The sequence below is a fragment of the Schistocerca nitens genome, chromosome 1 (genome assembly GCF_023898315.1).
Source record: "Schistocerca nitens isolate TAMUIC-IGC-003100 chromosome 1, iqSchNite1.1, whole genome shotgun sequence".
Classification (NCBI taxonomy): domain Eukaryota; kingdom Metazoa; phylum Arthropoda; class Insecta; order Orthoptera; family Acrididae; genus Schistocerca; species Schistocerca nitens.
This window is the reverse complement of record NC_064614.1, coordinates 338353970-338368272: the sequence shown is the minus strand read 5'-3', so window position 1 is coordinate 338368272 and position 14303 is coordinate 338353970. Positions and strand designations below refer to the sequence as shown.

The 14303-nt window shown below is 37.1% G+C and overlaps 1 protein-coding gene across 6 annotated transcripts in view; it reads right to left on the bottom strand.

Annotated features, from left to right (window-relative positions):
• Positions 1-14303, bottom strand: part of LOC126248576 (ester hydrolase C11orf54 homolog) — a 110337-nt gene that overhangs the window by 55566 nt on the left and 40468 nt on the right. For all 6 annotated transcript variants that reach the window (XM_049949720.1, XM_049949693.1, XM_049949701.1 and 3 more), the window contains exon 3: positions 7380-7478. In XM_049949720.1, the coding sequence (XP_049805677.1) occupies positions 7380-7478 (99 nt within the window). The remainder of the gene's footprint in view (positions 1-7379; positions 7479-14303) is intronic.

The following is a 14303-nucleotide window of genomic DNA, read 5'->3' as shown; positions in this document are numbered from 1 at the left end:
AATTCTATATTAAGGCAAATTAACTAGCAAAATTTGATAGAAATCATTTTTGTATCTAAAAGACCTTTTCAAAATGAAATTCCCCGCTATTCATTTACTCAGAAATGTACATCTTTAATTTTAATTCATGGAACTCCAGTAAACAATAATAGCTAACTTCAGTTTTAATTAATGTAAACTTATCAAAGGGGCATGTTGAAAGCCATTTTTAATGATTCTGCTGAAGGTTATGGAATGTACGAGATCTGTGTCCATCAATGCTGGGAAATGTACTGCCAATGATTTAGTACAGACTACAAGTTGGAAAATGTACTGGGTTTTATCTAAATTTCATGTCTGGCAGTTCACTCCATGATCCAGTAGCTGGTTTTAATGATTTACTGTGAACTTGTAATTATTCACAACAACAGTGTTATTCTCCTAATAACGGCAAATGCAAAACTGTTACATTGGCATTAGACTGAGAAATGTGATATTTCCAAATGATAATTACAATCCATATTATCTTCATACTGTGTTTTAGGAGTATAATTCTGAGACTGTGTTAAATATTTGTTCGCTACATATAAGCTTTTATGAATAGTTACTTCAGTTTTAGGTTTCTGCCCTAAGACAATACTACAGGACATCAACAGAGTGTAGTATGTGGCTATTCACTTATCTGTGCATAAATTAAGTAAACAGTGGTTTATTCAACATCCATACGCATGTAAAGTGTTTTAAATGCAGATCTGGTGCAGGCTATGTTACTGACAAATGGCCTATTTTCAACACTAAGGTTTCCATCAGATTTGATGGAAGCACAGCTACTGAAGGCATATTTGTACAGGTAACAGCATTTGTACAGGTAACAGCAAGGCTACAATGGGACATATGCAACAAACTTTAAATCTCGACAGTCTTGCTGTACTGAGTTGTTATCAAACTGTGAAATATTTGAACTGTCTTTCAAAATGTCCTTGATTTAGAATATCACTGATATCAGAATTATATTTTGATTTGTATACTTCTAAGGTAACATACAAAACTCAGAAATGTACTTGCAAAGAAATGCAAACTTAAAAAATTTATTTTGTCAAAAGAATTTTCAGTACAACTACCACAGCCATGTCCACTGGCCTGTTAAACACAGGAACTATAAACTGTCTTTCTGTAATGAACGATCATTACTTAAATGTAGAATTATTACACGAAAATCACCAACTTTTGTTCACTTTTTGTCACAAATATTGTCTTCCATTCATCGACTGTGTAAGAAGTTTAAAATATAATCATTTATTTGATTTTGGACTAAGTCCGCCATGTTCGATGCTCTGAAGTTAAAGAGTAGAAGATTTTTGGATGTTAAAGAAGGCAGACATATTTCATAGTCCTCATATATGTATTATGCAACAGTGGAGCCAACTGCGAAATGTTTTATCACACTGAGTTAGAATGAATCTGCTGATTGAATAGATGAAAATCATCAACTGAGATCATATGGCCAATGTTTTTCAGGCTAAATGCATTTTATACAAAAACTACACAAAGGAAATTTAGAACGTGGAGCACACAAGTATGTAGTTCCACCATCTATCAGCACATCAAATCTCAAGATATGTATATACAAACGTTCAGTTTTTCTCACACAGCATGGATCTGGTAAAATTACAATCTTGTCATGGATGAAAGAGACATGTCAATTTCCAGTTGAGAAACTGGGAAATGTTGGGACTGTCAGTAAGCAAAAGAACAAATATCATGGAATTCCCAGCTTCAGTTGAAAAACAGATTAGGGATTATTGGAATATAGTAACTTAGATAAAAAGATTATTCTGGACTTTTTACAGCAAAGACAGTCTTTAGATGCAAAATTACTATAACTCCTGAATGGAATATGAGAGGAGAAAACATAACAGATCTTCTGGGCTGCAAACTATCCTCCATCTTCATTACAGTCATGGTATGTGAAGGGCAAAAGGCATCATTACTTTAATTTTCATCCTTCATTCAAAGGCAAGAGGAAATGATAAAGAGGAGAAATTGGTAATGTTCCCAAAGAACTAGAGAAGAAACTTAGCAATACGCACAGTTAGAAATATTAAACACAACAAAAATGGCAAAAATTAGGAAAATATTTGTCTGAAGTATGTGTGCATACCCCACTATAAGACTTCTAAAAAGATACTGGATTTGATTTACAGGTGTCAGATGAGTGGAGACAGGGCCATGCTGAAAGATAGTGTCTCTGAAAGTGGGTAAATACCATTATAACATAAAAACTCAACAACCAGATAACAAAAATGACAGCCAGCTGTGTGTAACAGACACTGTTGTGTTTCTTAAACTTCAGATTCTAGACATTATAGTCCTGTTTGTACATAGTCTACAATGGTTTTATAGGGAGATCCAGACTTAATATAATGGTGAAAGAAACAGTGTCCTTGTGCAAAGCTTGGTAATATAAATGTTCACACTTTACACAGTGTATTTCGTGATCCCATAGTGGATGAATATCCTCCCCTTTGATGATAAGTATATCTATACATATCCCACAATAAATCTACTTTGTAATTTAATGAATCACAAATCTCCCCCCTTTATTTACTCTGTTTCTTCCTAAGTGGTTACATACATGTAGTTTGCTGTCACTTTTTATTTTCCAGTCTATTCTTAGAACAGTGCTAAAAATTACACACCATTTAACCACTTTCCAATGGAATTCACAGCATTTGGCATGCAATTATTTCATTCCACTTCCATTTGTCTCAAAGCTGAAGCAAATGCACGTTTTCATTTCTGACATTTTTTATTTGTTTCCAATTTGATAATGTTCCACAAAATGTTTGCTTTAATCTTCAACTTAATTTTCAAACTTGAAAAGTCTGGACTGCTACTGACTATATAACTATACAATAAAAAGGACTATACACCATATTTCCAAACAGCTTGCTTTTATTGTGAATAAATGCCTAGAATTTGCAGTTTTCCCAGGCCAGCTCAAAATTTCAAAAGATATATCTACATACAAAAAGGGGGAAAAGAACTCCTGGAGAACTACAGACCAGTGGCTACTGTTAGAATCTTTTCCAAAATATATGAAGTAATTTTTCACATAGAGCTTAGTAACCACTCTGAAAAACCTGATCTTCTTTGTAGTAAGACAGCATGGAAGAATGCGGAAGAAATACCACTTCTGCAGTGCTTAAATTTGTTAATCAGACATTAAACAGAGCTGAAAATAAGAATACGATTTCTCTTGAGCTATGTGGTTTGAGTAACATATTTGACTGTATTTTCTTTCACATCTTACTAACAAAACTACAGTATTATGGAAAAAATAATACAGAATTAGAAATAATTAACACTTTTCTTATAGTTATGTTTCCCTTGAGACATTTCTCATCTTTATCTACAATAATGATGGAAGCTGAATAAATGAATTAAAATTTGTGCCACAGCCTAGACTTGAACCTGGATCTCCTTGCTTACAAGGCAGGTATGCTGATCATTACACCACCACAGCACCATGGCTAACATTACTGCAAGGACTATCAAAGTCCAATGTCCTCCCCAACACAAACTTCAATTCATATCTTAAGCTTATTTTCCCCCTATATTGTCACCACTGCCAGGGCTTTCTGGCATTGAAATAACACACCAGCATTGGATATAATGGGGAAATCCTGTACCTCAGGTGAATTTATAATTAAATTTTCCTCGAGACATTTAAGTCTCATCTTTATCTATGATAATAATAGAAGACAGCTTGTGTCTTCTGTTGAAGAAAGTCATGTCTGGTGTGCCTCATGGCCCTGTCCTTGAACCATTCTTCTTCAATGCTGCAATGATGTACTACTGAGTCAGAAAAAGATGCTACAAATAACAAGTAAGGTTGGTCCAAAGGAACACAGCTGTCCTTTATTCACTAAGATCAAAATATTGACAGTGATAAATCTTTATATCTATGCATCACTGATATATGCTAAAACAACGTAACAAGAGTTTAACACTGGAGAGAGTATACTATGTCATGACACCAGAAACAGAAAGAATATTGATATTACTAGGCACAGGCTGACAAAGCAGGCAACTCCCACAAAGTGAACTGTCTGAAAATCTTTTAATCAATTATCACATTCTGCACTCAATACACCTCTTAATAATTTTGAAAGTAAGTTGTGTGATCCATTATACAGTTTAGCAGAATTTTGGACACTTGAAGTGTAGAATCTCAGTTTTAATACTACGATTGCAACTCTGTACAGCTGGTTAATGTAGGATAAATAATTTGCACATGTAATGTGAAAATTAATTAATAAGTGATTGCTATTGTATCATTTCATCAATATACAGTCTATTCCGCTGCATGTGGTCAATGGCAAACAAAGACTATGAACCTGAATCTATGAGTATTTTATTATTTTCCATGTTGCATATGTTTTACGTATTTACAAAAGTCCTTAAAATTCTTTCCTCTTAGCGTAATGGATTCCAGATGTTGTCTATCCTTTCTCCCCAATTTTATCTTATTGAAATATTCTGTCTCAAACATTATTTATTTGTATGTTTCTGTTGAAGAATATTTTTTCATATTCTCTGTATTTACTCTTGTTATTAAAACTCAGCAGAGCTTTCTTTGGAATTAGTCAGTGAGAACTTTCAAAACTGGTGGTACTTTTAGTGGTGGGTGCCTTCCCACATCCACCGCCTCTCTCTCTCTCTCTCTCTCTCTCTCTCTCTCTCTCTCACACACACACACACACACACACACACACACACACACTATCTCCTTCTCTACCTGATCAGTTTTCTAGTTTACTGATCGTTACCTACCAGAATTCATCCACATTTTGCAACTATCTAACAATCATTGGTTACCGCCATTTCCACACCCAAATACACCACTACCCCATCCATGCTGTGCACGGCATTCCTTTCCCCATTTGTCCCAATTTTTCTCTCCACCCACTCACACTCACTCTGCTGGGCAACCACAGGGGATGGGGACTAGGGGAAGGAGTGGGCGGGTGGGTGGGGTGAGGGAGGGAGGGTTGGGAAGGGGGAGGGGAAGGGACGGAAGGGAGAGGAAGGAGGGAGGGGGGGGGGAGAGAGAGAGAGAGAGAGAGAGAGATTTGCACATAGCAACAATGTACCAAATCATACAAATGTTAAGGCATCATAACTTTGCTTTAGAGTAAAAGTTACAGATGGCTAAACTGTGATACCTGTTAAAGTATTTTGATAAATTACTTTTAACTTATTCATTACCATAAAAACAGTATATTCCACAATAACAATAATCCCTGCCTTGAAACTAACTTATCAATTTAGAGTAAGTGGAAACAGTAAGAAGAAAAATTACAAACATGGGTAGGTCTGACTATAGATACTCATATTTGGGAAACTTTACTTTACTTTTAACTTATTCATTACAATAAAAACAGTATATTCCACAATAACAATAATCCCTGCCTTGAAACTAACTTATCAATTTAGAGTAAGTGGAAACAGTAAGAAGAAGAATTACAAACATGGGTAGGTCTGACTATAGATACTCATATTTGGGAAACTGAAAACAGAAAAATACAATAGATAAATACAGAACCATCATTTTACATTAACACTTTGGCTATGAATCCTGAACACACCCAGCCATGACACACTATTCAAAAGACCATGCCGAAGTATATCTCAGCCCCTGATGTTTCACTATGCACTAGCCACTATCACTCGAAAACTGGACTGGCTTCATATGAGAACAATGTAGGGATGTCACACTAGCTATCCCTTGGCAGGTGCTGCTCTCTATTGTCAATTCATAGAATTACGTCAACAGAATCAATAGCAAACTTAAGAGTCAGTGTCGAGACTAAGTCAATGTGTGCTAGGGTTGTTGCGATATTTGTGTATGAACTCACTAGGTTTTGATGTTCTCTACGGTTCTGATATAAATGTATCACATTTGTTGAGTGAGTAAGAAATTTTAGATACTCCAGAGGAAGAACTGGATTGGAGGGAAAAATATCTAAGTGGCCAATAGTCTGAAGAAATTGGTGAAGGACTCTTCCGTAAAGGTACAACACTGACTCAAGAAGTTGTTCCTAGTGTAACATTGGCAACAGGCTTGTAGTACGGCACTTCCCTTATAAAACTGTTGGAACTGAGTTGAAGCAGCAGCCAACATGGTTTCCAAGATATGTTTAATTGACTGCCAAAGCAAACACAAAATAAACAAGTTGGTATTGCCCTGATTGTAACATATGTCTCTGAATGCCAAAATGTTTCAGACTTTTCATACAAAGACCACTTACATGCAAAATTGCTGAAGATTGTATCTCAAACAATTTTTTTTTTATTTTTATTATTTTTTTTGGGATAGTTATACTTTCCATCATTATTATTGTAAAATTTGTAATCTATCACAGATCTAAAATAAAGATGAAAATAAACCTTGAAGCTTGGTATTTTCAGTATGTATTGCCTTTTAAGATATATCAAACTAAGATGTGACAGTAACATTTTAAATTACGTAAATGGCTGATTTTCTGGACCAGACTTTTTCTATGTGGCAGTTGGCTTTCTGCACTGCCTAAGGTAAAATGAAATCTACACAGACACTTTTCTAAGCAAAAAGTTTATACTTACATCAATGTATAATACTAAAATAAATAAGTTATGGCATGAAGTTTATTTCATGGTGAAAGGTAAAAATTAAACCTACTCTAAGAGGTAAACTTTGTGATAAGCTACAATGAAATGGCTCCATACAGTAACTTTGGCTTAGCTGGGGAAGTTTCCCAGTAGCATTTTGTGGATGTCTTACTGAGAAAGAAATTGCTGTGTGATAAATTAAATCTAAAGAATTGCAAAATGTCCATTGTTACTCAAACATAATTTGTTATAGACAAACATCTCATCTATTTGTTTCATTTTTTATACTTGCCATGTTTCCTTTACTCCACTGCAACTCAGCTTCTCAAGTTTAAGAAACTATTTTTATAATAAATATTGTATCTGGCCACTGAAAACAAATAAACTAATTATTTAACATAATTTTATGTCTTGATGGCTGTTGTCAACACTGGCTACAACCTAAGAATGAAAATATTGTAACTGTCAAATGACTTCATGCTCTAATACCTATACTTAGGATGCAGTAGACTAATGAGTCTTTCACAGTCGCCGGTATCAGTTATTCATTTCAAGATACGTTCTCTTCCCAGTTAGTTAACTCAAACTTATATATTACGTTGGCCACAACTAAGATTATTACTATCTCAATCTTGTTGCACCACAAATGTTGTTTCTGAAGACTTTCCAGTGAATATACCAAGTCTTTAATGTGCCACTCCTTTCTGAATGATATAATGATAACGCGACATTATGCCAAGACTTACCCTTGCATGCCAAGGTAAAAGGTTGCTGTGTTAAATCAGGACAGTCCACGACTTCAACAATGACGTCTGCAAAATTGCTTGTGAGGCCACTGCCAAGAACTGAAAAGTTACATCCAAAGATGCTTTACAACTATAATGAGATAATGCATGCAAAAATTAATTGTAAGAAAATAATTTTGTACTGAAACTTTTGAGCTACATTGTTAATGTATGATCATCTATTAACAAAGTTGATTAAACAGTATGCCTCTGAGTTTAGTGACATTTTATCTTATTTGTTTAATCATTCTTTTATCAGTAGAAATTTTCCTCAATTGTTCAAATATGCTGAAGTTCAGTCTTTGAATACTAAATGATGTAAGAAACACCATCAATTCCATCCAGTTGCCCACATTCTCAAAAATTTTAGAAAAGGTAATATAGAGTCACCCTTTTTAACCATCTCATCACAAATAAAATATTATCCCTGTCACAATTTGGATTTCTAAAGGGTTTTGATATTTAGAAGGCTATCTACATATGCACTGAAAATGTACTTAATTTATTAGAAAATAAATTACAGGCTTTTGATACATTTTGTGATCTGTCAACGGCGTTCTACTGTGTAAATCACACTATCCTTTTAAGTAAATTAGAATAGTGTGGTGTAACAGGAAGTGCTGCAAAATGGTTCAAACCCTATATCTCTGACAGAAAACAAAGGCTGCCAACAGGAAAGAGACTTCTATTAAGCTATTTGGCATCATCCACCTGAGAACCAATAACATGTTACGTCCACCAAGGTTCCATCCTAGACCCTTACTTTTTCTTGTGCATATCAAAGACCTTTCATCTGTAACATTAACAGTGCCAAGTTTTTTTCGTTTACAGATGATACAAACATTGCAATGAATAGCAAATCAAGTATGGCCTTAGAAGATTGGCTAATGAATTTTTCGTGGACATTAATAAACGGTCCCTAGCCAATTCTGTGCCACTAAACATTGAAAAAACATACTATATGCATTTTACATCTTGTAAAAGGTTTCCTGCCAGTATATGACTAAAATATTATGACAAGCAGATAGAGGAAGTTGATAGTGTTAAATTCTTCACATTACAGCTTGATAATAAATTTAACTGGAAAGAACATACCACAGAGCTGCTGAAAATTTAAAGTCAATTACTTTGGTTCAGAAAGGTGTCCACTAGTCAGCAATACATATTTTCAGTAACATGCCAGCAGCCATAAAAAAAATTTAACTAAAAATAAAGATCAGTTTGAGAAGAGTCGAAAGGATTTATTTGTGGCCAACAACTTCTACCTTTGACTCCGTGGATGAATTTCTTTGCAGAACCAACAGATGCGTGTATGTCATCAATAATATCACTTAATGTGAATACTGAGAACAATCTGACTTCTGTACAAATTTTGTGCAGTAATGCGAGCACTGTAACTTTTTTTAATTTTATTTATTTATTTATTGATGATGGATGGATACAATAACCTAAGAATTATCATATGTACCTAAGTGTACTGAATATTTAATATTTACTGACAAGTTTTATATCCTGTTAATTGTTTTTTCCACATCAACAAGGGCCATTTTATTCGGGATCTGTGGAAGGTACATTAGCATATCTGCTCTTGTTCTGTAAATACTTGTTGTATATTTATTTTCTGACATGTTCCCCATCCCAGAGGATCTCCTCACTGTGGATAAATTGGAATAAAAATCACATCTAACCTAATTTAAACTAATCTCAGACCAAAAATCAAACAATGGAAAATCCAGGATGTCGTTGTTGTTGTTTTGGTCTTCAGTCCTGAGACTGGTTTGATGCAGCTCTCCATGCTACTCTATCCTGTGCAAGCTTCTTCATCTCCCAGTACCTACTGCAGCCTACATCCTTCTGAATCTGCTTAGTGTATTCATCTCTTGGTCTCCCTCTATGATTTTTACCCTCCACACTGCCCTCCAGTACTAAATTGGTGATCCCTTGATGCCTCAGAACATGTCCTACCAACCAATCCCTTCTTCTAGTCAAGTTGTGCCACAAACTCCTCTTCTCCCCAATTCAATTCAATACCTCCTCATTAGTTATGTGATCTACCCATCTAATCTTCAGCATTCTTCTGTAGCACCACATTTCGAAAGCTTCTATTCCCTTCTTGTCTAAACTACTTATCATCCATGTTTCACTTCCATACATGGCTACACTCCACACAAATACTTTCGACGACGACTTCCTGACACTTAAATCAATACTCGATGGTAACAAATTTCTCTTCTTCAGAAACGCTTTCCTTGCCATTGCCAGTCTACATTTTATATCCTCTCTACTTCGACCACCATCAGTTATTTTACTCCCCAAATAGCAAAACTCCTTTACTACTTTAAGTGTCTCATTTCCTAATCTAATTCCCTCAGCGTCACCCTACATTCCATTAGCCTCATTTTGCTTTTGTTGATGTTCATCTTATACCCTCTTTCAAGACATTGTCCATTCCGTTCAACTGCTCTTCCAAGTCCTTTGCTGTCTCTGACAGAATTACAATGTCATCGGCAAACCTCAAAGTTTTTATTTCTTCTCCATGGATTTTAATACCTACTCCGAACTTTTCTTTTGGTTCCTTTACTGCTTGCTCAATATACAGATTGAATAGCATCGGGGAGAGACTACAACCCTGTCTCACTCCCTTCCCAACCACTGCTTCCCTTTGATGTCCCTCGACTCTTATAACTGTCATCTGGTTTCTGTACAAATTGTAAATAGCCTTTCGCTCCCTGTATTTGACCCCTGCCACCTTCAGAATTTGAAAGAGAGTATTCCAGTCAACATTGTCAAAAGCTTTCTGTAAGTCTATAAATGCTAGAAACGTGGGTTTGCCTTTCCTTAATCTTTCTTCTAAGATAAGTCGTAGGGTCAGTATTGCCACACGTGTTCCAACATTTCTATGGAATACAAACTGATCTTCCCCGAGGTCGGCTTCTATCAGTTTTTCCATTCGTCTGTAAAGAATTCACGTTAGTATTTTGCAGCTGTGATTAATTAAACTGATAGTTCGGTAATTTTCACATCTGTCAACACCTGCTTTCTTTGGGATTGGAATTATTATATTCCTCTTGAAGTCTGAGGGAATTTCGCCTGTCTCATACATCTTGCTCACCAGATGATAGAGTTTTGTCAGGACTGGCTCTCCCAAAGCTGTCAGTAGTTCTAATGGAATGTTGTCTACTCCCAGGGCCTTGTTTCAACTTAGGTCTTTCAGTGCTCTGTCAAACTCTCCACACAGTATCATACCTCCCATTTCATCTTCATCTACCTCCTCTTCCATTTCCGTAATATTGTCCTCAAGAACATCGCCCCTGTATAGACCCTCTATATACTCCTTCCACCTTTCTGCTTTCCCTTCTTTGCTTAGAACTGGGTTTCCATCTGAGCTCTTGATATTCATGCAAGTGGTTCTCTTTTCTCCAAAGGTCTCTTTAATTTTCCTGTAGGCAGTATCTATCTTACCCCCTAGTGAGATAAGCCTCTACATACTTACATTTGTCCTCTAGCCATCCCTGCTTAGCCATTTTGCACTTCCTGTCGATCTCATTTTTGAGACGTTTGTATTCCTTTTTGCCTGCTTCACTTACTGCATTTTTGTATTTTCTCCTTTCATCAATTAAATTCAGTATCTCTTCTGTTACCCAAGGATGTCTACTAACCCTCGTCTTTTTACCTACTTGATCCTCTGCTGCCTTCACTATTTCATCCCTCAAAGCCACTCATTCTTCTTCTACTGTATTTCTTTCCCCCATTCCTGTCAGTTGTTCTCTTATGCCCTCCCTGAAACACTGTAGAACCTCTGGTTCTTTCAGTTTATCCAGGTCCCATCTCCTTAAATTCCCACCTTTTTGCAGTTTCTTCAGTTTTAATCTACAGTTCATAACCAATAGATTGTGGTCAGAGTCCACATCTGCCCCTGGAAATGTCTTACAATTTAAAATCTGGTTCCTAAATCTTTGTCTTACCATTATATATCTGAAACCTTCTAGTATCTCCAAGGTTCTTCCATGTATACAACCTTCCAGGATGGAATGTAACAATATTATGAAAAGGAAAGTTGCCACTCACCATATAGCGAAGATGTTGAGTCGCATCTGCCTATCTGTGACTCAGCACCTCCGCTATATAGTGCGGGGCAACTTTCCTTTGCATAATATTGCTAATCTAAGACCAAGTCTCCTCAGCCAGCTGGCTTCTATTGGTATCAAATTCTGAAGATTATTGCTCCAAGTTTGGCTGTCCTAAGTTTAATGTACGGTGACAACATTATGTTGATTTACTGGGGCAACAAAAGGTGATAAACATGGATGTTTCTACATTCTCAAGTAATTACACTGATGAAAACAAACTGGAAAACTATATACTAGGCATCAAAAACATTCATGTATGCTTATTGGTGCCATAAGAATAACTGGTGACTTTAAGGACATATTTTCATTCAGAAGAAATGGGGTACTGTTGAGGTAACTTCTCATTTAGGGACAAAGTATTCATTGTGCAAAAGGAATATGAATTGTTACCCACCATTTACAGAGAAGCCAATAACATTACACAGTGTGGAGTACTGCTCACGAAAGTAGTGGACACTTGTAATTATGAATGTAACTGATGGAGTTATGGCTTCCCGATACTCAGCAAGGACCCTCTAAAAACATACCTGGCACCTGAAATCTTGAAGTGGAGTCAAGGACTTTACAATAGTAAAAAATATCTGAATATCATACCACTATGTATAGTGTCTTTGCACTGTGGTGGCATAGTCAACAGACTGATAAGCAACTGTGCAATGGTAGTATTTGGGCTGAATCAAACTTCTGGTAATTATTTTTTGTTTTACTGCATTATTTTTTTAATCTATAGAAAACTCAAAATTAATGAAGTTGGATAAACAGTTCACAGTTTTTAATAAGGTTTTTAGACCCTCAACAGGATACACTATCTGGTATTTTCACTGCTTAATATTCCATCTAAAGACACTTCAGTAACCACTTGCACCCTGTGAGGAAAGAATTTTATGAGGTGAGTAATAAACCTCTCATTTTCTGCCACTTCCTCCCACACAGCTAGGGTAACTTTCCAAAGGTCATCACAGGTTCTTGATGTATGGTCAAGCCTGTTTCCCTTAAGGTCTGTTTCACATGCAACCATATGTTTTAAATGGGCTGAGACTTGGTACAGGAGTCCAGTTGAGAATAGAAATCTCACTGTGTTTCATAAACCACTCCTGCTTAACATGTGCATAGGAGACTGATCTCACTGCAAACAGATTAATCCCCCAGGATATAGTTGTCACACTGAGGGAGCATAACATTACCCATAACATGATTGTATTGGGCAGCATCAAAATGGCCATCTGCATTGTGAAGCATACGAAGTCCACAGGGAAACACGGAGCCTCAAACCGCCACAGATTCATGACCACTGCAAGATAGCTTACAGGTATATTGGAGATTGAAATGGACACCATGTGGTCTGAGTTGTGACAGTGCCACGACATTTAAAAGTGCCGCTACGTCAGTATGCGAACATGGCGATAGAGGCGCTCCGCAGCTCGGCCGAGCGCGGGAGCACCACCTGGCTATGAACGGCGCCGGCCGCATGTCACGGCACAGCAGTCGAATGACGGATACGGAGTTAGTAGTATGTAACCCGCTAGAGTTTCTACTTTTGCAGATCCACGCAATTTATTAGTGATTAAAGGTTACAACATATTGGCGACGAGGTCGGATATTTTTTTTCCTGCGTTGTGGACTTGGGTGTTCGTGTCGGGGCAGACATGGAACAGCTTATGCAAGCGCTCATTGAACAACAAACACAGCTGACGGCTGCTATTCAGGCACAACAAACACAGCTGACGGCTGCTATTCAGGCGTTGTCGACGTCCCTTACTCATCGTCTGTCTTCCTCTTCTCCACCTCCGTTCCCTCCTTACGACGAGGCCACTGAAGACTGGGAGGATTATGAGAAGCGTTTGCGGCAACACTTCTTGGCTTTCGGCGTTGTCGACGCTCCTATGTGTAAGTCGTTATTTCTATCTTGGATTTCCCCACGGATCTATCAGCTGCTATCTCAGTTAGCCCCTCTGTGGGAACCTGCCTCTCTGTCTTTCCAAGAAATGTGTGAATTATTGTCTAACTATTACCGAAAAAGCACCCACGTCGTTGCCGCCCGCATGGCATTCTACCGGTGTCGTAAACAGCCCCATCAATCTTACCGGGCTTGGGCGGCGGAACTACACGGTCTGAGTAGGAAATGTTAGTTTGTCACGGACACTCATCATGAGTCTTATGCTGATTCAATGGTTCGGGACGCTATTCTACGGCTTGCTCCTGATAAAGAAGTTCGGCAATGTGCCTTACAACTGCCAAACCCGTCGTTGTCAGAAGTTCTCAGCATCGCTCAATCTTTTGAAGTGTCTCACGCTGCTGGTGCGCAAATAGACGCGTGGTGTGATGTGGGCGCTGTACAGACCATTTTCGACGCGGACAATTTGCCTGTTTCACAGACAGCACTTGTTCCTCTTTATATTCTGACATACAGAAAATATCCCCTATTACTTTTTGCAACTGTATGCTACCATTCATAATAGGAGACACGTTCGAGACAGCGCTTGTTCCTCTTTATATTCTAACACATGGAAAATAATAACTATTACTCATTGCTACTGCTAGAGACAAACTCTACAAAGTTTGCTTTTTACTTATAGGCAAAAAACTCATGAGAATAAATGTTGCTGAATAATCTTCAGAAACTCAGCTGTCCCCAATCAGATTCATACAGACTTCTTGTAGTTTTTACGCATTAGCATCAAAGTGTCACTCCACAGTGACTGCTCCTACCAACTCAGTTATTTTACCGCATCTACCTTTTGTTATGGTTTTAGGG